This window comes from Antrostomus carolinensis, unplaced genomic scaffold (genome assembly GCF_000700745.2).
Source record: "Antrostomus carolinensis isolate BGI_N321 unplaced genomic scaffold, ASM70074v2 scaffold23728, whole genome shotgun sequence".
Taxonomy (NCBI): Eukaryota; Metazoa; Chordata; class Aves; order Caprimulgiformes; family Caprimulgidae; genus Antrostomus; species Antrostomus carolinensis.
In genome coordinates this window covers 1-26,259 of record NW_010332716.1, presented here as the reverse complement: position 1 = coordinate 26,259, position 26,259 = coordinate 1, and the positions used below count along the sequence as shown (strand labels likewise).

The 26,259-nt window shown below is 39.3% G+C and overlaps 2 protein-coding genes across 2 annotated transcripts; one reads left to right on the top strand and one right to left on the bottom strand.

Annotated features, from left to right (window-relative positions):
- The first annotated feature begins 554 nt into the window (after nucleotides 1-554).
- Nucleotides 555-11,613, top strand: LOC104529333 (solute carrier family 12 member 7-like). Its single transcript, XM_010173617.2, has 6 exons — nucleotides 555-713; nucleotides 863-994; nucleotides 2,634-2,739; nucleotides 8,036-8,217; nucleotides 10,840-10,973; nucleotides 11,502-11,613. Exons 3-6 carry the CDS (start codon nucleotides 2,725-2,727, stop codon nucleotides 11,591-11,593), a joined length of 423 nt encoding a protein of 140 aa, XP_010171919.1. The 5' UTR covers nucleotides 555-713; nucleotides 863-994; nucleotides 2,634-2,724; the 3' UTR covers nucleotides 11,594-11,613.
- Nucleotides 11,614-19,861: 8,248 nt separating this feature from the next.
- LRRC14B (leucine rich repeat containing 14B) lies at nucleotides 19,862-22,879 on the bottom strand. The gene is made up of 2 exons (XM_010173616.1): nucleotides 21,975-22,879; nucleotides 19,862-20,507 (listed from the first exon to the last, which is right to left on the bottom strand). Exons 1-2 carry the CDS (start codon nucleotides 22,877-22,879, stop codon nucleotides 19,862-19,864), a joined length of 1,551 nt encoding a protein of 516 aa, XP_010171918.1.
- Nucleotides 22,880-26,259: the final 3,380 nt, after the last annotated feature.

The window sequence follows — 26,259 nt, the reverse complement described above, 5'->3', positions numbered from 1 at the left end:
CATGTAATGTTCCTTTTGCAGAATGTTAAGGCCTTAATGGGAGTAGAAAAGACTAAAGGATTTTGCCAGATTGTGGTGTCTCCTAATTTCAGAGATGGAATATCCTATTTGATTCAGTCAGCTGGTCTAGGAGGGATGAAGCACAACACAGTTTTGATGGCATGGCCACAGTCATGGAAGCAGACAGAAAATCGTTTCTCATGGAAAAATTTTGTTGGTATGCATCTATGGACTTTCTCCTATGCATTTGTAATACACCTATGTAAATAATGTGTTTGCTCTGTGGAGAAATGTGGTGCTGTCCAGTGGACAACGGAATATTTCCCCACATCTGATTTCATGTGGAGTGAGTTTTCTCAGCCCTCAGTCTCTTCAACCATGTCTTCTCTTGTTCTTCTAAGCTGGTTAGTCACTAAACCCAGGACGTTCTACTTTTACCTCAGCAGAATCTGGGAGGATTTAAGCTCTTGAATTTAAAACAAAAAACAAAGCTGTGAATGACAAATAGAAGTTCTCGATCAAATGCCTTGTTTTCCCTTGCAGACACTGTACGAGAAACAACAGCAGCTCAGCAAGCACTGTTGGTGGCTAAAAACATTGACTTATTTCCAACAAATCAAGAACGGTTTTCTGAAGGAAATATAGATGTGTGGTGGATTGTTCATGATGGTGGTATGCTGATGTTACTGCCTTTTCTCCTTCGACAGCACAAGGCAAGAACAACAGCAAAATGGCTGGGATTTCATTTTCTAGCAATGAATAGTTCTAAGTTTCTAATGAAATACTCTTTCACCTTGATAGAGCTGTGCATGGTGATAGCAATTGCTGTGCTGTGAATTGTTATAATGCATGTTTTTGATAGGTTTGGAGAAAATGTAAAATGCGTATCTTCACCGTCGCTCAAATGGATGATAATAGCATTCAAATGAAGAAGGATCTTCAGATGTTCTTATATCATCTTAGACTGAATGCTGAAGTGGAAGTTGTTGAAATGGTATGTTACTGCATATTTTTTTTAGGTGCAGTTGAGACTAAACTTGGGAAAATGGATTTAGCATTTTTGAAAATGAGAGATCTAAAAGGGGAAAGGTTACACTCCCACCAAGAACAAGAAGTTTTTTTAAAGCAACACTATTTTACCTCATCAGTGTCTAGCGTATGTGGTAGTGAGTTTAATGGCTTTGTCAAGTAGAGTTGAGCCATTTTGATTGTGTTAATGCCTGCTGTATTTATGAGGACTGGTCCATAGAGATACATTCATTCAGGAAAGAAAAAGCTTGAATTTTTAGCAGGCAGTGAAATGGAAGGCTGAATATGCTAATCTGATAATCCGTGACATTTAGCATGAGAAAGGATTAAAATGTCCATCTCTCATACTGCTGTATGAATCCCTCTCTGGAATAAGGAATCCCTAGGCCACAAGTCAAATAGTGACAAAATTAATTTTGTAACTTTTTCCCTTTTTAAATAGTCATTGTAAACTGCTGAAGAGAGAGGACTAAAGCTGTAGTCTGGCTAGACCTGGGGTTTTTTTGACAATTAAGGAAAAACCTGATTTCCAGCACTTAAGGGTGACTGGCATAATGTCCAAAGTAAGGAGGAGGGGGACCAAAAAAACCCTCAAAACAAACAAACAAAAACCCCACAGAAAACCCCAGACAATCTTTTAAACTCATTCTGAAGTGGGATAAAGATGGGTCCACTGGTTCAAAATGTGTACTACAAGCAGTTCAGTTTTCTGGAGTGGATAAAACCTATGAAAAAGATTTGCTTTATGGCTTATTAACCTGATAAATTTTAAGAATTGTTTAAGTTACTTATGGAAAAAAATGTCATATGAAAAATATAGTTAGTATTTTGAACTAGGGAGTAAGAGAAATAAATTTATTTATTTAATTTTGTTTTGTTTACAGTACTGAATATAAAAGATTAAAATGCTGTGGCATGTGCAGGTGAAAGATGATTAACAGAGTGCCCTAAAAAAAGGCTCAGCCTTGGTTGGATTTTGAGCACAAGATAGTATAGGAAGCACAATTTATTCTTTTCTTATGTGGGTCTTATTTAATGCTGAGAATCTTCTGAAAGATTAAGAGACACATTATGAGTCAGTGACAATGCAGATGACTGCTACAGATTTTTATGCTCTATTTTAGCTTTGAGCTGATATGAGAATATATATCAGAGTTGCTTCTATTTGTGAACATTTTTCACTGGTGAAAGGACAATGTTATTTTGTGGCTTTAGACAGTTTGTTAGGAAACAAGTGTGCACACGTGCTCAGGAGGCAGCAGTGCAGACCTAGTTTAAATAAGCACTTTCAACCCTTTCTCATTTCTACAGCTTAGTTGGAACAGAACAATGGAAAGTCAGTCTTAAGTACCTCAAACTTAGATAAAAATCACATTGATATTGGTATAGTAGGGGATAGTTCATAGCATGAGATTGCTGTCTGAAGATGAAGTTTTAAGAATGAGGACAGAAATGATTGGTCAACTATACACTTGAGATTACTATAATGCCATAAATACATCCAGGACTGAATGAATGCAGGAATTAATGTGGTATACTGTCTAAACATTGTTCTTTTGAGTGGTACTTTTCTTCTAATGCTTCTAATTCAATCTCTTTTGCAGTTTGAGAACGATATTTCTGCATTCACATATGAGAAGACACTTATGATGGAACAGCGATCTCAGATGCTAAAACAGATGCAGTTATCGAAGAATGATTGAAAGAGAGGTAGGGACTTCGACTTGGCAAGATGTTCTGTGAAAAAGCTGAAAGTAATATTTCTTGGCCATGGCTTCTAACTGGTCCAAAGGTTTTCTAACTACATTCTACGTTAGCTTCTCTGCAGCAGGTTTCACTTGCAAGGTTAAAATAATGTGTAGGGGAGGAAAAAATCCTTTTTGTTTGAACAGATGCTTAGAGTTTTCCTGTTCTTAAGATTAGTGTCAGTATTTACTAGCAAAACATGAGCATCAGTGTGGAATATATCCAGAGCATTTCCAGACTTGACATATATCAGTAGCTAAAGCTCATGATTATTTAACTGGGTTGATTAGCTTTGTTTGTGACTTGGTCTTGTTCAATTCACACTGACTGCTTTTTAGTTTTAGCATTATTTTAACTGTTTCATGGATCAACTGTTGTTTCCGGAGCTGAAATTAGGCTGACTAACCTATAATCCTATGATATCCAGATGAGAATGCACGTTTGCTGCTCCCCTACTTTTAGTAGTCTCTAGTATTTTGCATATTGTAGTGACAAGCTGCAGGCAGCTGTATTTTTGTGTATATTTTTAACTTTAAAATCTTTTCCTTTTGGCTTGTGTTTCTACACCCTCATTTATTCTGTTAACTGTCCCATTATTATTGACACTTTTTAGAGACTTAAAAGGTATTAAATGCTTTGGCTTTGCTATGACTTATAGTGATTTCCCTCCCATGCCAAATAAGAGATCTCTACTGTGTTTAACTGCTCATTTGTAAAATAACTGAATTTTTTTCTTGAGTTTTTTTGGTCTACTGATAATTGTAGTTCATTTTATGCCTAAGCCTTTTTGGTGTTAATCCTGCAAGTCCGTGCAGTTTTTTGGTTTTTTTTTTTTTTTTTTTTTTTTTTTTTTTTTTTTTTTTTTTTCTCTTTTTTTTTTTTTCTTTTCCTAATTCACGGGATTTTTTTAAGGTTCCTAAATATGCCTTGCATTGCTACAGTAATGTGCTCCAGTAAGTTCTCTTTCTTCTCATCTGCATCACTGTAACTTTCTTTTAATCTGAGCCTGCCTAACATATTTTCAGTAAAAAAGCTCTCCTGTATTCTTTACTCAGTGTTTTCAAGCTTTTCTCATTTCTCTATTGAAGGCTAGTATTTTTCCAGTGGAGTTGGAGTGATTAATCTATCTACAGTAGGCTTTTCAGTATTTAACTTCCTCATGAGTGCTTTACAAGTAGCCCAAGGACATAAGGCTCTGTAGTCTATGGCATATAAATTGTAGTGGAGACAAAATAATTTCTTCTCAGCTCTGTGAGTTGATTGGAATTTGCACTACTTCATATTGTTGTTTGCTTGGAAGTTCTAATTTGTTTCTTCTCCTTCTCCATGTTTGGTTGTGTGGTTTTTTTGGTTTTTTTTTTTTTTTTCTTTTTTCTTTTTTTTTTTTTTTTTTTTTTTCTAGTTACTCTTATCTTAATGAAACTGTCACCATTATAGGTTCAGTTTGTTCCTTCATATCTTGCAGGGTAAAATCCGAGATGTTCAAAATACCATTGAATATATGTCATGGTCTGAAGTAAAATCCTTGACAATTCCAAGAACATCTAGTACTTAATTCCCTGCCTTGTCCAAGAATAAAAGCCATATCCATCTGTTGTTTCTGATTAATCTACCTTGTTCCTTTGCATTTTCATCAGAAAATGTTGTTTAGTTGTAACTTCACTTCCTCTGGAGCTATACATTGAGTATATGCACTCAGTGTCCCAGGCCCTTTCTTAATCTGATCACCTTCAGATTAATGGTGACGTGAGTCATCCCCTCCAGTTTTGTGATGATCTCCAAAACATTGGTCTCATTAGTTAAATCACTAGTTAAAATTAGCATTGCTTTTGTTTTCATTATCTGTCTCCGGACATTCAAATATAACCCTGATTTTCCAGCTTTATAACAAAACTTACAGTTTTGCTTCCTGTTACCACCAAGGTTAGTATTTTAACCTCACTTTTGTGCTTGTACCTCTTCAAACAAGGTTCAAACCTTTGCAAAGAGAACAGTTTGTTTTTGTACAGCGTTCTTTTACCATTTCCCTCATAGGCAAGCTCTTAGGAATCACCCTCCCTGTCCCCTCTTCTCTCACTTTTTAAAATGGAACTTTATTTGATCTTGCCCCCGGGTTTTCTTGGGGAACTAGGGCATGGGGATTCATCGGATTTTTGTTGCTCTTTTTAAGAAACTTGGTTGATTTGCTTCTATTCAAGTGTAAATATAACATTTGCCTGCAAAGGCTAAGATCTGCAGACTTAGGTGCAACTGCCAATTATTTATTTATTTGACCTTGACAGTAGCACTACAAAGATGGAAGAAAACATAGAACCTTCCTTGCTGCCCTTCCTGGTGGTTGTTGGCTTCCTTCTCTGGCTAGTGCTGACTAATGACTGTTGGGCCAAGCAGCGCTATTGTTGGCACTGTGAGAAAGCAGTCTTCCATCCCACCTCTACTTTGTGTTGAGTTGTGCTTCATGAATGCTGTTGGGCAGGTTGCTGCTGCTAGGTAAGATCGGCAGAAATGTGGGTGCAGATAAGTGAGGAGCACAGTTATAGTTCATGAATCATTGGGAAATAAACCAGTGTTTAGAGTTGGAAGCAGCTTTATCTGCTTAATTTTTTTTTCATACTTTTGATTGTAACTGAATAAAATCAGTTCATCTGAATCATCACATATGTGAAGGGATGTAACACTCCCAAACAAGTGAGTATTTGAGGTTCCCATATAGATTAAGGGATTCAATTCACTTCGTGTTTTCATGAATCTGTGTATAGAGACTTCATAACTAACTGCTAAGCATTTCAAAAAGAGCCTCATAGTGTGTATATAAACAAATTACATGTTTGTGAAAACAAACTAAATTTATAAATAAGCCATGATACCAAATCTTATCCATTTAAATTAAGGCAATTTTTATTTTGAACAATATGATCATCTGCTTTTGTTTTTTTTTTTTTTTTTTTGGTCATTGGTAACCTTTTTTGTCCCAGATTCAGAGCATCACTGATGAGTCTCGAGGCTCAATCAGAAGAAAAAGTTACTCCAGTCCACAGTCCACAGTTGGCCAAGATGCACAAGCACTGCTAACTAATGATTATCGAGAGGAGGTAGTCGGACATAGTACTGGCTAGATATATTTTCCCATTGCAACACTTGAAGTGCCACTGTTGCAGACTGAACTACAAAAGAACAACTTGATCATTCATTGTTATGGAACAGTTCCTCATAAACTTTTATTACACTATTTTTCTAAATTCATTATCTTGCCCTATTTTTTTTGCTCTAGGTGATGCTTCTGCGACATGAGCTACATCGTATTTTTCTCACATTTCTTTTTGATAAAAGAAACACACATTTCTGAGAGTGCCTGTTTTTCTTAAGAGCCAGAAGCAAAGGTACTTCTTTGCTTTCTAGCTCTTAAAAAGTCTTAATAGTAGGTGTTTCATTAATAAGCATATTTCATGCTTTCACAAAGCATTGCCTTCCTTTATAGTTTCTGTTTTGAAGTACTGAAGCTTCTCAGAGACTGTAGAGATATACTAGGGCTTGTAAAAGAGATTTCTATCCTTATTGACAGGCCGTTATTAATCCATAAGTGTCATCATTACTTTCTGCATGCTGAGTTTGAAAGGAAGTGGACTGATGTAAGAAATGGTTTTAGTGTGCACTTGAAGTGTTGCTCATATCTAAAGATGTGTAGCCTAGCTTGTAAAAATGCTGTAAACCTTTGTGTTTCCCTTTCTTCATGAAGTATGAGAAGAATGTGTTGTATTCCATGTAATTAATTTGGTGTCATAATAGCACTAATAAAAATGTACTTTTGTTGTCTTTGCATTTTTGTGAGCATGTCCAGAATTTCTCTTGGCTTCAGTGACTTTCTAAAAATGATGAACTTTCTTCCATGGAAGCATAGTTGTACCAAACTCACCTTACAGTTGTTAGCTTGAAGTTTTAGTTCATTTGGTACTGCTGTATGGCATTTATAGTATCTGCATGTATTTGTTAGCTTTTTCCATTCTCGTGATAGAACTATATTCACAGTAACTTCTGATTTGTAGTCTTGACTCATGATTTGGTCTTTTGAGGAGATATGAAGACTTTGAAACAAATAGATACTTACGTGAACCTCAGAATTGAACTCTAGGATTTCAGAATCCTCAAGGATAGGTAAATAATTTAGGAAAAGTACAGAAGCTCTTAGGCATTTAAAACCAGCTGCAGTTACAGTTTGTCAGCCACTAAGGGAATCACTGTTCAGAGACAGAAAGTAGTCTTCTCATCTGCTTTGATTTTACTCACCTTTTTTATTGTAACCTGCATGAAACTGATTCTTCTGAGCCATCATATATATGGAGGGACATGACCATCACTAACATGTGAATAATTGAGGTTCCCAAATGGAACAGGAGCTTCAACTCATGATTTAACAACAGTCCCCCCTACCCCCAAAACAGAACACCCTGAAACACAAAATCAGTCCTCTTCCCATACCAATTCACTTATTATTTTAAGAGTCTAAAGTACTGTATTTTTGTTGTTTTTGATGGAAATACAGAAGCCTATGGACAAAGTATTATGAGGGAAAGTAAGTAAATAAATAACGTATTAAACATCTCTTCCTTCTCTCCTCAAGAGGAGCGAGGGGAAATGGGAAATAGAGAACACAGAAGTGCATATGCATGTGGGAACCACAGTGTTGTGTTCTTAAAGGTGTGATCTCAGTTTCTGCTATTACAAGGGAAGAGAAGGCCCCTTCATGGTTAAATTGATTGGATTTTGTCAGATAATATGTACTTGTATGCATAAATAATCTAATGGAAGTAGCAGCTGGCCTTCAATTCAGCCAGTCCAAACTTGTGCTGTAGTTCAGCAAAGGCATGTGAAATGGACAGTGGTTATGACAGTATCTGAGAAAATAACAGTGTCCCTGGTGGAGGAGGAGAGCACGGGCTTTCAGGTTTGTCCCTGGCAAAAACCCTGGTGTTTAATAGAGTGCTCTCGGGCTGTATTCAGTTCATTACAAAACCACTGTCCCAGCCTAGATCTAATCCTGCAAATACAAACAAATAACTACATTATTACAATCAGTTTCATTTCATGCTGCAGTCAAAACAGTCTGGTACAGTCTGTTTACAAAATAAGGTGCATTTTTCTGTATCTTATTTTGTTCCACTGCTGTGAAATTCCTTTTCAAAATTTTTATAGCATATAATCTAGAAATGTTTTTTTTTTTTTTTTTGCTGAATCTTGGGGTGCTTGTTTGTTTTATGGCCAGGCTCAGCTAATCCATGACAGAAACACTGCTTCACACTCAGCTCCAGTGGTCAAAGCAAGCGTGGCTACTGCTGTGCCGGAAAAAGTGCAAATGACCTGGACTAAAGAAAAGTTTGTAGCTGAAAAGCATAAAAACAAAGATTCGAATGTGTCTGGCTTTAAAGATATTTTCAACATGAAGCCGTAAGTATACATGTAGTGTTTGGAGTTTTCTATTTCATTGGGTGTATTTTAGTGTGTGGATGGCTGTTTGTTTCTTTTGTTGTTGTTGTTCTGGATTTTGTGGTTTAAGAGCTTCTGGTTTATTTAAAGTTGAGGACAAACATGATCTTTCCATGTACTTCACTTAAATGCCATCCTTATGAAACTAACATGGACTTGGATGGAACAATGACTGTGAAGTGACATTCACAAGAATGTTGGGAATGAAGCCTAAATATGACAGACTTCAAGCTGTAAACTCAGCCTCTGAATTGTACCAGAAAGCATATATATTAAAATGCTTAATAACTTTTGCTCTTCTCCCTTCCTGTAGGTAGCAAATTACTGTATATCACTTCCTTTTCTCATTTATTGTGTTTTGTTGGGGTGGCAGGAGTACCAAAGAAGCAGATAACTCTTTCAAGACATTTAGCTTATGTTTTGGTTTTTAGGTGGAGAGGGTTTTTTTGTTGTTGTTAGCTTTTGGTTTTTAAGGTTTTTTTTAAATGGACATTCAGCCCTCATCTTGTAAATTAGGTAACATGAAATTTATGCTTATATAAAAAGTCTTGTTATATTAAATATTTCCTGTTGAAATATTTGTTAATGTGTTTTTCTTAAATAGAAGTAACCTAATTTATAAGAGCTAATGTACTGACTGTGTCACTAGACACAAAACCAATGACAGAAAGACATGTGCTTGTTTGCTTCCTCGTGTTGCGATTTCAAGCACACATGCATCTTTTCTGAGTTCTGGAAGAATGCAGTTATAAGCATGGCCTAGACCGTTTTCTGCATATGCCCAGAGCAAAATTGTGAGTATCAAGGGGAATTTTAATATCTAACGGAAACATATCTTAAATCTAGGACTTGTAGACAGTAGAGTTAAGAAGGTAGACTTAGAATCAGCACCTTAAAATCTTAAATTATTTTTGTGGATTTTCTCTGAGCTCTTTAGAAACAGTTTGCCTTCTGCAAATTCCAAATATCATCTTGCTCACAATCTAAAGCAATGTTTTTGTTCTGGGCTGGGCTGCATTTTATTATAATTCTTAGGGAAGTTTTTTTGTTGTTGACTTCTTGGAAATATTTCCTATTTAGAATTGTGCAAGGTGCAGACTTCAGATATTATTTTAAAACTACTATATGTTGTTTTGGGTGGAAATTGCAGTTCAAACTTGGTATGCCTGTACAATATATTAATATTGTTGAATTAAAAATGTACCTGATGGCATAATTTTTTTTTCCCTGTACATTTGCTTCTCTTCCATGTAGAGAATGGGGAAATCTGTAAGTCTAAATCTCATTTCACTTAAGCAACATAGGCTGTGTTCCCTGGTTCTTCTTGTCTTGTACATTGTATGCATGTTTCCTAAGTCATGATTTGCCATGCATGTATTCTTTTGTACCTTGTTTTATATACTGTGATTTAGCATTTATCACTGAAAAATATTCTTCACCCTGACTTGTTAATGTTTTCTTCCAAATTTATCAACTTTCCATTCACGGTAAGTCACAGAGCAGTATTTTAGTTTCTATAAAATGTAAAACTTGACAGTACTCATCTGCACCAGTGTAATAATTAGTTTTCTAGTGATAGAAGTGTCTTTTATCAGTATACCAGTATCTCCATTCTTGAGATGTGCTGTATTTCTGAGGTTCCCTTTGCAGCAACTTGCTTCACTTGTTAAGAATTTATTTTTGGGCAGTGGATCTTCTGGAGAAATGGGCTTAGGTAGAGTCAGGATATTTCTGTTGCACTGCAGTATATGACTCATTTCCAGTCTCGGCTAGTTTGATTTGAGATGATTTCTCAGGAACTATAAGGAACCTGTTCTTTTGTTTTGTTCTGAAGAGCAGCTAAATCATCCAAGATTGATCCTAAAATAGGGAAATCTCTGAAGTCCTAGTAGTTTCTTCTTCTTGTGCACAAATTTACAGCAATTATATTTGTGGATGCAAAGCTTGTTAAGTTGAAGTTAATAATGATAATGCAAAGAGAGAGGCTCAATTTCAGTTCGTTGCTTACTGCCTTACTCCTATGACATGAGAAATTAGTAATTTTTTCATAAATTCTATACTGGTTTTGAGTTTCCTTCACTAGGCTTATAGTAATCTTGTAAAGTTTCCAAAGGAGCATGAGGGCAGTCTTGTACTGTACAACATGCATATCGTAATCTTTCCATTGCATTCCTGTAACTTCTTTCTTTGGAATTTTTTGTACAAATCCATTTACTTTTTTATATAATTCAATAAACTGGATTCTCGGTGGTTTTGACTAAACCTAATTTATATAGAAATTATGTTTTTGCTTTGTCTTTGTAAAAGCCGACTGACAATTGGAAGACTTGTACGCTTTGGCAATCTGTTCAGAATTGCTTGAATTTCAGAGTTAAATGTTCTTTTCAAAGGGAAAAAAATAATCTTTTAAACTGAGGTATTCCATTTTCTCAAATTTATTTTGAATGTGTACAAACGCTGGTGTCCATGCAAATAGCTTATTCTATGTGCATATAGATTAAATTTATAAATTCACATGCATAACATGTTACAATACTTATTTATTTGAATTATAATCCTTAAAAAGATTTGTTTGTATGCTAGGAATCAGTCAAATGTGAGAAGAATGCACACTGCTGTGAAGCTCAATGGAGTAGTGCTTAATAAATCACAGCATGCTCAGCTAGTTCTTCTGAATATGCCTGGACCTCCTAAAAACAGAAAAGGAGATGAAAACTGTATCCTCTACTATATTGCTTCTGTATATTTTGAAATTGAGAGTTTGATTTTTGTGACTATGCTGTTGTTTACTTGTGATAACCATTAGTGATCATGGTAAACATAAGTCTGTCTTTAAGAAAATGACTTTTGATGCCACAAACAGTTTTAAGAAATGTTGATAGTGGTGCAGGTTTTTGGTTTTTGTTTGTTTTGGGTTTTTTTAAATTGAATTGATAATGAACCATTCCTTAATTTTGAACTTATCTTAAAATCTCTGGTTTTATCTTTTCTGTAGGTGAGTAGGGCAGAACTAGAAATTTCCCCCAAATTGGGCCTCGCTTCCACTTGAGCAAGCAAGTGGATTACATAATGGGACAGCAAAGGGTGACACAGGAAATTTCCTTGATGAAATTGTTGAACTTTATTTTTGCATATTATATCACAGAATCACACAGAATCACAGAATGGTATGTCAGATTTTTTGAGAGATTAGCAGCTACTTTATTTCTTTTCTGAATGAATTCCTTGACTTAATGATACCTCAGACATGGAGTTTTTGGAAGTTCTGACAGAAGGTCTGGATAGAGTTCTCCTGGTCCGAGGCAGTGGACGTGAAGTGATCACCATTTATTCTTAACATTTTTGCACATTTTGTTCGACACATGGCCTCTTCCCATTACCACTCGCCTCCCCCACTGTCCCCGCCCCCCAAAAAAAGGAAAAAAAAAAGATGTTTGCCATAATTTGAGCAGCTTCATTAAGAGTTCTAGTGCGTTGAAAATTACCTGCAAGCTGAATCTTCTGATGATGCATCCTGTTTTTTCTATTAAAAAGTTATATTTAAATTATATTTTAAGAAGATAGATTTATGTAGAAAATATTTCTGTAGTGACTTGATAAATGGTGGATGGATTAGGATATTTATATGTAGCATATTTGGACTCTTGTTAAACTGGTGAAACACGAGAAATGGTAATGCAATGGTATTTTTAAACATACAGAAAGGTAAGCAATTTTTGATGTTCTTAATCTTTGTTCTGCTTCTAAATAAAAGGGAAAGGTTTTAGGAAAACTTGGCTTCCTCCCTTACCAAAATGCTGCTATATTGCTCCTGTTGGGATTAGTCCTGGTTCAGGAAACTTCATTCAGAAATGTATATGACCACTCAAATTTTTATATTATTTGCATAAATTGTTTCCCTGAAGTTCATGATTTGCCACACTTGTTTTAAATAACATGCCTCTATTTAAAATACTTAGTCAGGTAGCTGAAGCCTCCAGTTGACAGTAGTAGTAAATTGACAAGTTTAGTTTTTTGTTTTGGTTTGTTTTTTTCAGGGGTTTTTTTGTTTGTTTGTTTGTTTTCATGTGCTACTAGCATATTGCACAATGATACCAGTGAAATCTAAGAGCATCAAACCCATAGGAAGCCTATGATGCAGTAATTCCACCTGGTTGCAAATATAATTGTAGCAATTTCTAAACCACAGCAAGTTGATTAATGAAGTGCAGTCTCTTGTTTTCAAATATTTATATTTTCAAAATGTATGTGCTGCTGTTTAAAATTAAAATCTGCTTTTCTGAACTGAACAAACTCTTATTGCTTTTCATTTTAAATTGTTGAACAATTTGTTTAGGTTCTCAGTAGAAACTTTTTGATTCTGTCTGAATTCTGCCCCTTTTTGGACACTGTTCAGTTTTATAAATGTTTTTTAAGACCTGAAGTATTTGGGTATCAAAAACTGTTCTACTCTAAAAAGAATGGTTTTATTTAAACATACATGAACTATTATTTTATAATACAAGCAACATCTCTGTTGCTCAGACTGGGACAGCAGGGGCGCAGGACCCAATACTTGACTAGGCTTAAGGCCAATGTTGTTATCGTAGCTCTCTCAGGCAAAGCAAAACAAAGCTGTAAAGAGCAAAAGCTGAAAGCAGCCATTACCAATCCCCGTGTTTTGATGCACGGCATATCAAGAAGCGCATGGAAAGGCGTTCTCAGGCCACTGGGGAGAAGAGAAATGGAATTGGATTCCTCTGGCGTGCTCTGAACGGCTTTTGGAGAACAACAGGTGCCAGCTGATACTACAACAGTGCACAGGCAACAATATCACACAAACTGAGGCTCCATAACTCCTATGTATTTAATATAGCATTTAATTAATATGTATTTAATTATATATTAATATAATACATACATGTAATACATACATACCTCTCCTTCCTTCACAGCATGGGCATCCCCTGGGTCACATCAGGAAGCCTGAAGGCCTTGTGAGGAGTCCAGCTGCTGTTGGATCCACCTCAAAAGCTTTCTGGGTAAGCTGACTTTTTTTTATACTTTCCAGCTCTGAGGTTTGGTCTGTACCTATTGCTACCATAAGTTAGGGGATCCTGACCTAACTTCCTGACATGTACAGGGGCTCCTGGAGAGAGCCATTTGCAGGTGATAGTAGCCGCATAACTGCCTCCAGCTGCCTTTCCCCTGAGCTCCCTGTGATACACAACAAAGCAGCACCGTAAACAGGGGCTCAGTCCCCTTTCGTCCAGACAACTTTGCAATGTGAAATAAGTTATTCCCCATTCCAGTCATAAGGTTTAATAGCTTATAACCTGTCTCTGTTGGTTTTAACTAACCCTGGATTTAAACATAACCACTAACACAAATAGGCCCAAGCCTAAGCAGAGACCCTAACCCATGACACTAACCCAAGGCCCTAACACTAACTTGAGGCTCTAACTCTAACCCTAAATGCAAATCTAGGCCCTAACCATAACATCAGTGCTAACCCTAAACTTAACCCTAACATTAACCATATCCTTAACACTAACCTTTAAAAACTTAAAAACAACCCTATATCCAAATCTAACCACAATAATTGTAAGCCTAACCGTATACATGCATGGCTCTTAACCTTATATATAACCCTAAACTTAACCCTAAACCTAAAATTCACCCTAACATTAACCCCTAACCCTAAACTTAACTTGACCTTAACCTCTAACTGTAAACCTCACCCTAACCACCAAATTTAACTCTAAACCCTAACCCAAACCTGTAACCCTACACTAATAATAACCCTAACCTTAACGACCATAACTCTTAACACTAACCGAAAACCCTAACCCTAACACCAGTGACTCAAATCCGAATCCAAACCCTAACAATAATGACCCTAACTCTGTGCCTAGCCCTAACTCTTATGATTTTAACCCTAATGGTGTCCTGACCTTAAACCTAACTCTATTCCTAACTCTAAAGTGACCATAACGTAAGCCTAGCTGTAACCTTAACTCTAGCCATAATCTCTAAATTTAACTCTATCCCTGACTTTACCCTAATGACCCTAACCCTAATCCTTACAGGAACCCTAACCTTAATTATAATGGTGCCCTAAACCTAACCCAATGCTAACCCAAACTACTGGTGCCCTAACCCTTATCCAAAACCTAACCCTAAACCTTAATAACCAGGCCTTAACATTAATCTTTAAATTTAACTGTAACTCTATCCCTGATTAATATGACCTTAACAATTACCCTAACCACAAAACTGACTATAAACTCTACCCCTAACCATATACATTGACCCCTAAACCTAACACTAACAGTAACCCCTAACCCCAATGGTGCCCAAAATATAAACATAACAGTAATGGAGCCCTAACCCTAATGACACTAATCCCAGTCCTCACCCTAAACCTAGTGATCCTAACCCTAAAAACTTTAACCATAATCCTAACCTTAACCCTAATACTGAACCCTAACACTAACTTTAATCCTAGTGGTGCTCTGAACTTTAATGGTGCCCTAAACGTAACCCTAACGCTAACCTTAATAAACCTAACAGCAATCCTGACCCTAAACCTAACCCTAGTCCTAACCTGGACGTTAACCCTAACTCTGACCTTACCCCCTAACCCTAACACAAAATCCTAAACCTAACCTAATCAGAGCAAGCTGGTTTGAACATCTCAAGGATATTTAAAATCTTAAATGCTCTTGTAATTGGCCTAGTGGAGAAGGGGAAATTGTGAGAAGCGGTTCCCTTTGCAAATTGACTCCCCGAAGAGAAAAGGTAAGAAGTGTCATTATTTAATAGTCTCCAGCAGGTGGAACCTGAAGTACAGAGATGTCTTCACCACAGGTTTGTCTTCCTGAGGAGAAAAGGTTAAAAGTGTAATTATTAATAATCTCCAGGAGATGGCACCCGAAGTACAGAGATGTTCTCCCAATAGGTTGGCTCCCCAGGAAGAAAAGGTAAACAGTGTAATTCTTAATAGTGTCTAGAACATGGCTCCCGAAGTACAAAGGTGATGGAAATACTGAATACAAATACTGGGCTATTCTCAAAGTCACTGTTAAACAGTACAGCCGAATTATACCCCTGATTGGAACTGCAGAATTGATAGCCAGTGTAAAAAGGAGCAAATGAGGTGTTACATTCCACAGCTCTAATAACAGATCTAAAAGGAAATAAATCAACACTGTGACCCGTGACTATTAAACTAATACAATAATGTATTTGTTTTAATAAATGCTGATCAGAGCTGTCATTACCTCAACCCCTCAAGTCTCACATTGGGCGCCAGAAGGCAGGCCACACTTTGCTTCTACTTGGTGGAGAGGGTTTACAGCCTGACTGTAATTTGTTAACACGCACAATCCTGAACCACTAACCCCTAAATTCTAACCCTAACCTCCAACCCCGCACCTCTAACTCTTAACACTAACCCTAACTCTAACCCACAAACCCAAACCTCAAACCATCACTCCTAGCCCTAATCCTAACATTAACTCTAACCCCAAATCCAAATTGTCCAATGGAAAATTCCATATCATGTAATGTCATGCTCAGTATATAGATGAGGATGGACTGGGAAGTGCTGGCTCTTCTGGTGTGGTGGTTTTGGGATTTCTTTCCTCCAGGATTGCTAGCCAGGGACAGGCTGGGCATTGGTCAGCGGGTGATGAGCAGTTGTACTATGCACCACTTGTTTGTATAGTCTATTATCATTATTAATATAATCACTATTATTATTTTAATAAGGACTTTTCATAAGGGCAGTTAATGACAAAACAAGGGGAAATGGGTTTAAACTGGAAGAGAGTAGGTTTAGATTAGATATTAGGAAGAAGTTCTTCACTGTGAGGGTGGTGAGACGCTGGAACAGGCTGCGCAAGGAAGTTGTGGATGCCCCCTCCCTGGAAGTGTTGAAGGCCAGGCTGGATGAGGCTTTGAGCAACCTGGTCTAGTGGAAGGTGTCCCTGCTGATGGCAGGGGGATTGGAACTAGATGATCTTTAAGGTCCCTTCCAACCCAAACCATTGTATGATTCTATTTTATTTCAATTATTAAATTGTTTTTTATCTCAACCCACCAATCTCCTTACCCCATTCCCTGGCAAGGGAGGGTGAGTGAGTGTGGGTTTAGCCGCCTGCCATGTTAAAGCTAGGACAGCACCCTCGGCCTACTTGCAGATGGGGGCGGTAGGAGGAGCAGAAAAGACCTTGACTCTGTGAAAGCCCTGCTCAGCAATAATGAAAACATCCCTGTGTTGTCAACACTGTTTCCAGCACAAATCTAAAACATAGCCCCATACTAGCTGCTGTGAAGAAAATGAACTCTGTTCCAGCCAAAACTAGCACACTGTTACATGTTATAAGCTATGAAACCCTGTCTGGGCAAAAGAGGGCTGAGTTCCTGTTTGTGCTACTGCTTTGTTGTATTTCTTAATGAGCTTATGAGAAAGAGCTGAAGGGAAATTACACAGCTGCTCTCACCTACAAATTGCTGTCTCCAGCAGCTATTATATTGGTCAGGAAGTTAGGTCAGAATCTGCTGCCTTCTGACCATAGGTAAAGATCAAAGACCTCAAAGCTGGAAGGTATAAAATGCCAGTTTACACTGACAGCTTTTGAAGTAGCTCAAATAGGAGCTGGACTCCAGAGCCTTTCATGCTTCCCCTTGTGAACCAGGGGACACCTGCATTGTGAAGGAAGAGTAAGGATGAGTATTCTCACCTTTAAATAGGTACCTGATTTTTTTTTTCTCCTCATAAATGCATAATACTAAGCCTCATGGGTTATAAGTTTTGAACGGGCAATAAGTGAATTCATGTGCGAGACTGGCCTGGGCAAAGGGCGATTGAGTCCCTGTTTGTGGTGCTGCTTTGTTATATTTCATAATGATCTTGTGAGAAAGAAATAAAGGGAATTTGTGCAACTATTCAGCTTACCTGGAAAGATTTTGAAGCAGCTCTAACAGCAGTTGGACTCCTGAGGCTTTCATGCTTCCCCAGGTCATACAGCAGAAGACTTTTGTGAAGGAAGTGGAAGGATGAGTACTCTCACTGTTGGCTAGCTAACCAATTTGGGGGTTTTTTGTTTTCTTTTCCTTTTGTCTCCTCCTCCTCCTCCTCGGCAAAATAAGATCATGCCCCTGTTTATCCTGCTGCTTTGTTGTTCTTAATAAACTCATGAAGTAAAGTTGAAATTGCAGAGTACATTGCCCTGTAAATTTGAGAGATGTGAAGGGATGTGACAGAACGTTAGGTGGTAGAGCCCCTGTGTTGATGGGGCTGTCATGTTGTGGGTGGTGGAGCTCTAGGTGGTGGGTGTCCATTTTGGAGCTGGGCTCTTGTGAGTGTGAGGAAAAGGGTGTGACTGTTCACTCAAATCCTGCTTAGATTTTGGTTAAGCCAGGTCATGCTGAGGCCTGATGGATGCTGACAGCAGTGCCACTAAGTCAAAGCAGCAGAATCACATAGGCAGAACAGGTGGCCAGACAGAGCTAAAGAGCCATTATGCAATCATTGCCTCCTGCAAAATTGCTGCTTCCTGCAGAAAGTCTGTCTGTTTTCTCTGACAGTGTCATCAGAATCCACTAACTTACGGAAATTGTACAGACCAAACTTCAGAGCTGGAAGGTATAAAAGATCATCTTCCCCAGAAAAGATTTTGAAGTAGATCCAACAGAAGCTGGACTCCTGAGGCTTTCCTGCTTCCTGGTGTGACCCAAGAGACACCTGCACCGTTATGGAGGTCAAAGGATGAGCACTCTTATGTTGGCTAGGCACATAATTCCTTTGGGTTTTGCTCATAGATGCATGATATTAAAGAGTTATGGGTTATAAGTGATGAAAGCCTTTGACTTGAATGGTAAGTAGGTGAATTCATGTGCTAGGCTCATTGGGGCAAAAGGGGATTGAACCCCCATTTGTCCTGCCTTTTTGTTGTATTTCTTAATTAGCTCAGTAAATAAAGTTTAAATAGCAGCTGTAAATCTGAAAGATGCAAAGGGAGCATGACAGAGGGTTCGGGGGTAGGGCAAACACAGAGCCCCCATGTTGGTGGGCCGTGAAGGGGCTGCAAAAGAGAATTGAGAACTACAAACACCTTTAAGTCCTGGCCACTCCTATTGGGGATTCTTGCATGGTGGTTGTCCTCCTTGGAGCTGGGCTCTGTTGAGGGCGAGCTTTTAGCTGCGGGTGAGACTTAGGTTGTAGAGCAAGTGCAGAGTCACAGTGTTGGTGGGTCTGTCGGGGGCTGTCCAGGGAAGTTGAGGGCCACCAATAACTTCCAGTCTGTCACTTCTGCATGAGAGTCCTCGCTGGAAGTTTTTCTCTTTTGGACTAGGGTTCTGGCTAGGGTGTGGGAGTAGGTGGCAGTTAGCATTTGGTGGTAGTGCAAGCATAGAGCCTCTGTATTGTTGGGATTGTGAAGGAGCTGCAAAGGTAAGATGGGGACCAGCAACTGCTTTCAGTCTTGGCCTTTCTGTGTTGGAGCCCGAGGTTCTGGGTGTGAGTTATGAAGCTGTGCTCCAGCTAGGGTAAGGGTGCAGGTATGGGTGAGTGTTAGGTTATGCTCCATGGCCTGTGGAACCAGGTCCCCTGCCACAATGAGCAATTTTCCTTAGTCTTCTGTTTGGCACCTGAATACTTACAGAAGCCCTTCTTGCTGTCCAGGAAAGCTACAGCCCAAATGGACTTACATGTGTCCAGGCCTGGCCAGGTTCAATTCCATTTGGGCTACAGTTTTCTTAGCTTCTTCCCTGGCTGCTCAGATAATGTTTCTGTATTCCTCTCAGCTTACCCATCTTTGCTTGCACCCTCTGTGTGCTTCCTTTTTTTGTTTGACTTTGGCCAGGACTGACTTGTTTCTCCATACAGGGCTCCTGGCATTTTTCTGTGTAGGATTAGGGATAAGAACCAAGAGACACCTGAGGCCTACCAAAGGCTTTCCAGGGGCCCTTACATGCAAGTCTAGACAGATGGAGGGTCCAATGGGCATACCAAAAGGCACTTGTCTGAGCCTGGTGTGCACAAAAAGTCACTCAGAAACCTTGGTGTGCCTCAAAAAACACTCCAGGAGCACCTGTGACCAGAAAAAGCCTCTGGTACACCGCTGATAGCTCCCAGATACCTCCAAGGGCCACCAAAAATTTGGGTTAAGGTTAGATTAGGAGTAGAGTTATTGTTAGGATTTATGTTTTGTGTTAGTGTTACTTGGCTAGGGTTAGATAGGGTTAGGGTTTGTGCTTTCATTAGGGTTAGAGTACATTGCCACATTGCAGACACCATCCGAGTAAGTCGTCAGGGAAGAATTTGCAAAGGATACAAAAGCAGCAGTAGCTGGGAGTTGGAAGATACAGTCCAGCAACTTACTTGGAGCACAAAACGATAAAGCAAGAAGACACATTAAGATAAATGTCTTGCTCCCTCTTTTCAGAGCAAGTAAGTGGTATGCAATAGATACAGCATAGTTAAAATACCTCGGATGATCAGAGGCTATTCAAATAGAAGTAAATTCATCTGAGAAATGAAACGCAAGACTGATCAATGAAGGTGCGGTTCTAGAAAAGACTAACTTGTGGTTTGACAGACTATCTCATCACCACTATGTTAACTCATTTTGTTAAGAGAAGTAGTAAACTTTTCTAAAGTCTCTTTGAAGGACTTGATCAAGTAAGCTCCCAGTTCATTGTTTGTCTCCTGAACAATTGCGTCATAACTGCCAAAGAGTGGAGTTGAAGCCTTCACATCCTCCCTATTTGCTTGGAGTAAAATGAGGTTAAGCTCCTTTGCTACACTTTCGTATTTTTGGTGATCAAATCTGCAGAGACTGGCATCATCAATTGGGTAGGTGGTGCCAATAGGGTAGCAATCTCTTGGAACTGGGAATTCCACATTTTTCAGCTTTGGCAACTCACAGAGAAATGTGAAAAGGTGTTTAAGTGCTTGGGATGATAGTGGGTTTCCAAGGAACTTAAACTCCTGTAGTTTCTGACACGGGCTTAAACCTAAAATCAACATGTTGATATGAGTGTCTTGGATGTTACAGTCCTCCAAGGTAAGACTCCTGAGCACTGAAGAGGAATGGCTGAGAAGCTTAAAGAATATTGATGGGTAAAGGTCAGGTATATCGTGACCACTCAGGTCCAGCACTTCTAAGTGATTCGCATGGAAACTATTGGCTAAATAGGCCATATCAGCATGGTTCAGTGAGCAGTTAGAAACATCCAGCATCTTCAGTGGAGTTTTTAGTGGGCTGCAGAATTAAAAATAAAAAAGTTTTATGGCATAAAACATTGAAAAGCTACATTTACAAAATTTCATACAACTATGCACATTATGAATATAGCCACCTGCCCCATTCATTATTTTTTCTAACCTCTTTTGAGAAACAGAAACATGTTCCAACGACAAGTATGTTTTCCTCCTGAAATCAGTTCCATGAATTAACTCCTACTTTACCTGGCTTCAGCTGTGTTGTTTTAATGGGGATTAATTTGGCAACGTTCTATGTGTCTATTTTGTAACCAGCTATATGTTGTCAGGTGTCTCTTACCTGCTGAGTTAATAGCAGATCATTACTACCATAAAAGCATTGGTCTCTGCTTCTTGTAGAATTCCAGAGATTCATCCCAAGATGAAAGCCAATCAGTGTTCTAACAAGACATCTGCTTTTGCTTCTAGGGTTGTTTCTACTGTATGCTTTTAAATGCTCAAGAGGTTTACATGTTGTATTGTTCTGGAGTTGCAAAGAGACCTTCTGATGACCGTTAGAAGTGTACCCGAGATTTTGTGCAAATATTCTAGTTGAATATAAAATAGTTCTGACGGATGAAAATCAAGAGATCCCTTTCATACATACTAAATCTTAGTGAGATTTCTGCCACAGACCTCAGCTGAATCAAAGTTAGAAACTTGTAATTTTTCAATAGAAAAATCAATAGCAGCATTGTGGCATTCACAACTTCTAAATGAAATTACTTCTTTGTAAAGGAGGAATTTTAGAACAAAGTAATTTATCTAAATGAAACTTTTGTCTGCCTTTTTTTAGATGCTCTGAAAAGCATACAGCTAACTTATTTTCTGTTCAAATATGAACAGTGTTCACTGGCAGCTTGTTATCTTTTTTTAGAATTGCCAGTTTTTCCCAGGAATTCATAATAAATGCTCATATATTAGCTTTATTTGCAGTACAGAAAAATATCAGATCTCTCTTGCCTTGAGATTGACAGACACAACAAACAACTGAAATGGAAGTTTCAAATCAAAGTCTACTATCCCCCCTGCCCATCTAAAAATATAGTATCTGTGGAATCTTAGTATATTTACTGCCTGTTTTTTAGGGAAAAAATATAGTTGGAATATGACTCAGGTAGGCCAGCCCAAGCTGGTTGAGATATAAGCTTGAGAATGTGGTAAATGAAAAATATCTAGGTGTGCCCTGCTCTTATGTGGTAGCCAAAAGTGTATTCTCATCATACTTGTCAGATGGGCTCTGGAAGACTAATAAGAATAGTCAGTTCCTCCACGTGCATTAGATAGATATATATTAGATATATAGCTTCCAGTTCTCTCCAACAAATACTCTTTCCTAGCTTCCTGCCACCCCTTCTCACACACACCCTGAGATATACTCACTTCCCTTATTCTCAGAGATTCTCAGCTTGCTGACGGCACAAAGGGCTGGTTTTTAGTTTGACTGAAAGCTGGGTGATCGAGTTACCTGAGCAGTTTCTGTATTCTTCCTGTGAGTATAGAAAAGGACATACTCAGCTCAGTCAGCTGTGTCATTTCACCCATCTTTTCTCCAATGTTAGTAAGCATCCGTTCATCTGCAGCTGTGAACCTCCGCACGTTAAATGTTCGTGCTGGCAAGGTCAAGGACATCAATAGAGGGAAGTGGATACTGTTGAAGAGTATTTCCAAGTGTTCCATTTCCAAGCGAACATTGTGAACTATTTCCAGTTTGCGCAGCAAAGAGGGATCCGTGAGCTTAATGATGAAGAAGAATTTCTGCAAAGCTAGGTTGTCAGATCTGAATGCCGGACAGCAGATCTTCAGTGGACAATAGCATTTCTTCAGCAGGGCCTGTACTACCAGGTCATAGTTCCGCTCTGTAACAAACAAGTCAATTAGCACATCGATACTGATTTCAGAGGCACCTGGATTGCACTCTGTTTGTTGCAGGTAAACTAGCAGCTCTAAACAAAGCTTGGAGAGCAGATGTGTCCTGCCCCACCTGCCCATTGTCTTCTTACACTCACAGAACTGAACTTCAACATCTTTCATACCTGTCAGGTCCACCACTTTCAACCTTTTCACGTATGGAGAAGCATGATTCAGCACATAGTCTCTCAGCCCTGTCAGACAGCTTTCCAAACACACTGAGCAGGTTCTATGGCTCAAGTCTTCCTGGTAGTCCACAGTAGTTCCCAAAAGTTTTCCCATGTTAAAGTCAGCAAGCGGCCAGTTCTCTACCAAGTCATGAATCACTTCCCCTTGCTCCAGTAAATAGCTGGCTTTAAAAAGAAGAGGAAAAAGATTATGGGCAACACTGCTGAGACTCTTCCTGGCAAACTCTGCATTTGAGACGAGTGCTTCAGCACTAATGAATCGGAGAGACTTCATTGTTGCTCTGGACTCCTTGCTGTCATAGAGAGTGACTTCTGCGTTTAACTAAAAATCCTAGTTGCTTATCACCTTCTATTTTTATCTGCAGCTGCTGTTTGCTTCTAACGGAAGCCTTGCTGGGAAGGCAGAAAGAACAGTCACATGCTGATCCTCTGCTTTCTATTTTGGAGCTATACTGTGACTCTGCAGTAATTAACTGTGAAATATTTAGTCAGAGACCATTTATTCATTTTAACCCTCATATTTACAAAAAACCTAACTCAGCTAAGTACAGACCACTGTCCAGCAGGAACAACAAGATCAGGGCAGCACACAAATAGGAGAATATTTCTGTGTCTTTCTTATGTCACACAAAAAGGCACTCAGGGTTCCAACTTGAACATGTAACATGATCTGTATTCCACTTTCTTTCAGGAAAGATAACATGCTGGGGATTCACATGGTGATTTCAATAGGGGAAGCTTTCTCAGAGTTAGCATAGAGCTTTTCCTAAAAGCTACAGCCATAAGGAAAGACTGAGATGCTGCAGTTACTGAGATATACAATGTCCCTCCATTTTACCCTTCCTATATCAGCAAGGTACAATTGGAAAAGACAAAAGACTCTAGAAGAGCTCAGAGCCTTGGTGACCAGGACACTTACCTGTGATAGGAGGCTGAGGTTTAAGTACAAGCCAAGCTGGAAAGACAAAGCAAATAGTGAAAACTTTCTCATAACTTCCCAGGCAAGTGTCCTATTGCTTTTTGGTCTTTGACCAACAGATGGTCTTTTCTTTCCTGTTGTTTGAGAAATCATGGTTTCATTGTGATACAGAATGGGGAAACTTTCAAAATCTGCCTGCCTGGAGGCTTTCCCACCCCTGGAAAAGGCCGCAAGCAGCCTCAGAGGGGCGAAGCCGCAAGTCGAGGAGCGGTCTGAGAAGGTGAGGTGGTTGTGGGCTGGGGTTGGTGTTACTTGTAACAGAATATTCAATGTCAGACTTAGCAAAGCGTTTCTCTTTAGTTTTGCAGGTACTGTGCAGGCAGCCTTTGGAATCGGAGAAGCATTTGAGGTGAGCCAGAGTAGGAGCAAGCAGGATGATGGGGCTGTTGATTTCTCATGAGCACAAGAATAATTTTGTGTCTCTTGGTATCTTAGGTGCCACAAGTGATGTCAGCCTCAGTACGGGACCGTGGAATGAACAGGTGAGCGCAGAATGCCACGGCCCTTTGGAAGAAGGGAATGTTGTGGAAGAGGTCGGTGTTCGTCAGCGTGATGCTTAATGCTGGTATTGTTTATTTTTTTTTTAATTGCAGATGGCAATAAGTAACCTGGTGACTGGAGGAAAATGCCAGTTAGCAGATGTGGCGTCGTTTAGGATGGATTGGGGCCCCTGGCCCTCTGGAAGCTAAATTGTGGTATCGGGGCCAGGGAGGGGCTGAGAGGAGGGGGCAAGGTCTGGGAATTGCAGGGAGGGCTTTTAAAGTTAGGGTAGGGGAGAGGGTGTCTAGGAACAGTCGTCTTTGGGTGGGTAAAGGAAATAGGCTAGTTTTCATCCTGATGCTTGTGTGTGCTCTGCGAAGTGATGTTCATCGCTGGTGTTTGGACGGAGGCCAGGCCGGGGCTGGGGTTTTTGCAGGCAGGACGATATTGGAGGCCTCAGGGAACAAGGTTCCTGAGGCGCTTGTGGGGTTGTGAGGGTGTGTTGGTAATTTTTTTCTTTACGGTTTTAGTTAGTTTCTTTAAATAAAATGTTATTGATGAGAGGTAGTGGTGTGGTGAGGGCAAATGGATGAGGTGTGAGTGAGGAACTGTTTTTGGGATGCCCCAATGAGTGGTGTGTTCTGAATGTTTGTAGCCTTGTAACCAAATCATTTATTGCTCTGAGGGCTTATTATGGTATGCATGCTACTCCTTAGTAGAATTTAAAGGTAATTTTAATATTAAAAAGGTTATGTAAATAAAATTTTATTAAATATTATCTGAGATTAATTTCCTTATTTCCTAAAATTAAAGTTTATATAAAACCCCTTATTCCCAGAGAGCATGCCATTTTCTATTGCACCACCCTTTTATTATTTTTCTTCTTTTACTTATACTACATAAACACAAATTAGTAATAAAAAAAACCCCACACTGACCCCTAACACCTGACTCATGAATAACTATAAACACAGCTACTGAACATGCTATAATCAAAATACAAATTAAATAACACCCAATTATGCAGATCTATTAAACATGCAAATTGCATGCAATTTTTTTTTCCACTGACCAAGTGCTAATTAAACCCAAGGTCAAAAATAATTAAAATAAAAATTTTAAACAACAAAAAAAAGAACCAAAAAATTTAAGAATACCCCCCCCCATCCCTAACTAAACATAAACCACAAAATAAAAAACTCCACCAAAATCAATACAACATTAAAAAAAGGCCGCATAAACAAAAAAAATACAAACAAAACAAAACATAAATTAAAAAAAACCCCATAAAATCCATAATTAAACAAATCAGAACCCAGACACCACAAACGACACCTCCCGGCAGCTCAGACTGGCCATTCGGCTCTCCGGAGCGACTCCATGATAGAAACGTGCCCCGCAGGACCGAAAAACCATAGAGACGATCTGCCGTCGGAACAAACATGCCGCGAAATGGCCAGTCAGCCACCCCGGAGCGACTCTATGGTGCGGACCGAAAAACCATTGAGAAGACATCCCGGCAACACAAGTCGACTACCAAACCATACAGTTTCCTTCCAGTACAACTCTACGATACTAAAGTAATACCGGAGAACCAGAACACCATTGAGATGACTTCTCGAGAGCACAAACAGACTACCCAACCCTACACTGTGTCTTCCGGTGCAACTCTATGACCTAGACGTGCCCCGAAGAAGCGAAAATCCATTGAGAAAACATCCCGGCAGCACAAACAGACTGCGGAACCCCACAGTCGGCCGTTCGGAGAAACTGCTCTCCGGGCTCCATCGACAGCGGCGGAGTTACGTCCTGAAGGGCGTGGCGGGGTTACAGCGTGAGGAACAGGGTTACGTCGGCAGGGGCGGAGCTACGTCCAGAAAGGCGGGGTTATGTTTGCGAGGGGCGCGGATACGTCGAGAGCAGCAGGACAACGTCAGGAGGGGCCGCCCTCTATGGTTCCGCCCTCCGCGCGCCTTTCCTTCGTGCTCGCTACTGCCATTAGCGACCGCGATTGGGAACTGCAGTTCTTAATCAACGTATGCGCAGAGACTACCCTGACGGCCTCGCGCATGCGCATTAGCGTTGTTTACACCCAAGCAATACTGTTGCCTAGCGACTACACTTACAGTCTAGCGCATGCGCAGTAGCGTTATTTACACGCGGGCGCGGCCGTTGCCAAGCGACTAGTCTTCGGG

Coding starts and splice junctions, on each gene's coding strand:
- LOC104529333 (XM_010173617.2), top strand. Junction 8,218..10,839: donor GATATTTTCAACATGAAGCC/GTAAGTATACAT, acceptor TTTGTATGCTAG/GAATCAGTCAAATGTGAGAA. Junction 10,974..11,501: donor CAGAAAAGGAGATGAAAACT/GTATCCTCTACT, acceptor ATGATACCTCAG/ACATGGAGTTTTTGGAAGTT.
- LRRC14B (XM_010173616.1), bottom strand. CDS start 22,879: ATGAAGTCTCTCCGATTCATTAGTGCTGAAGCACTCGTCTCAAATGCA. Junction 20,508..21,974: donor AGAATACAGAAACTGCTCAG/GTAACTCGATCA, acceptor TTAATTCTGCAG/CCCACTAAAAACTCCACTGA.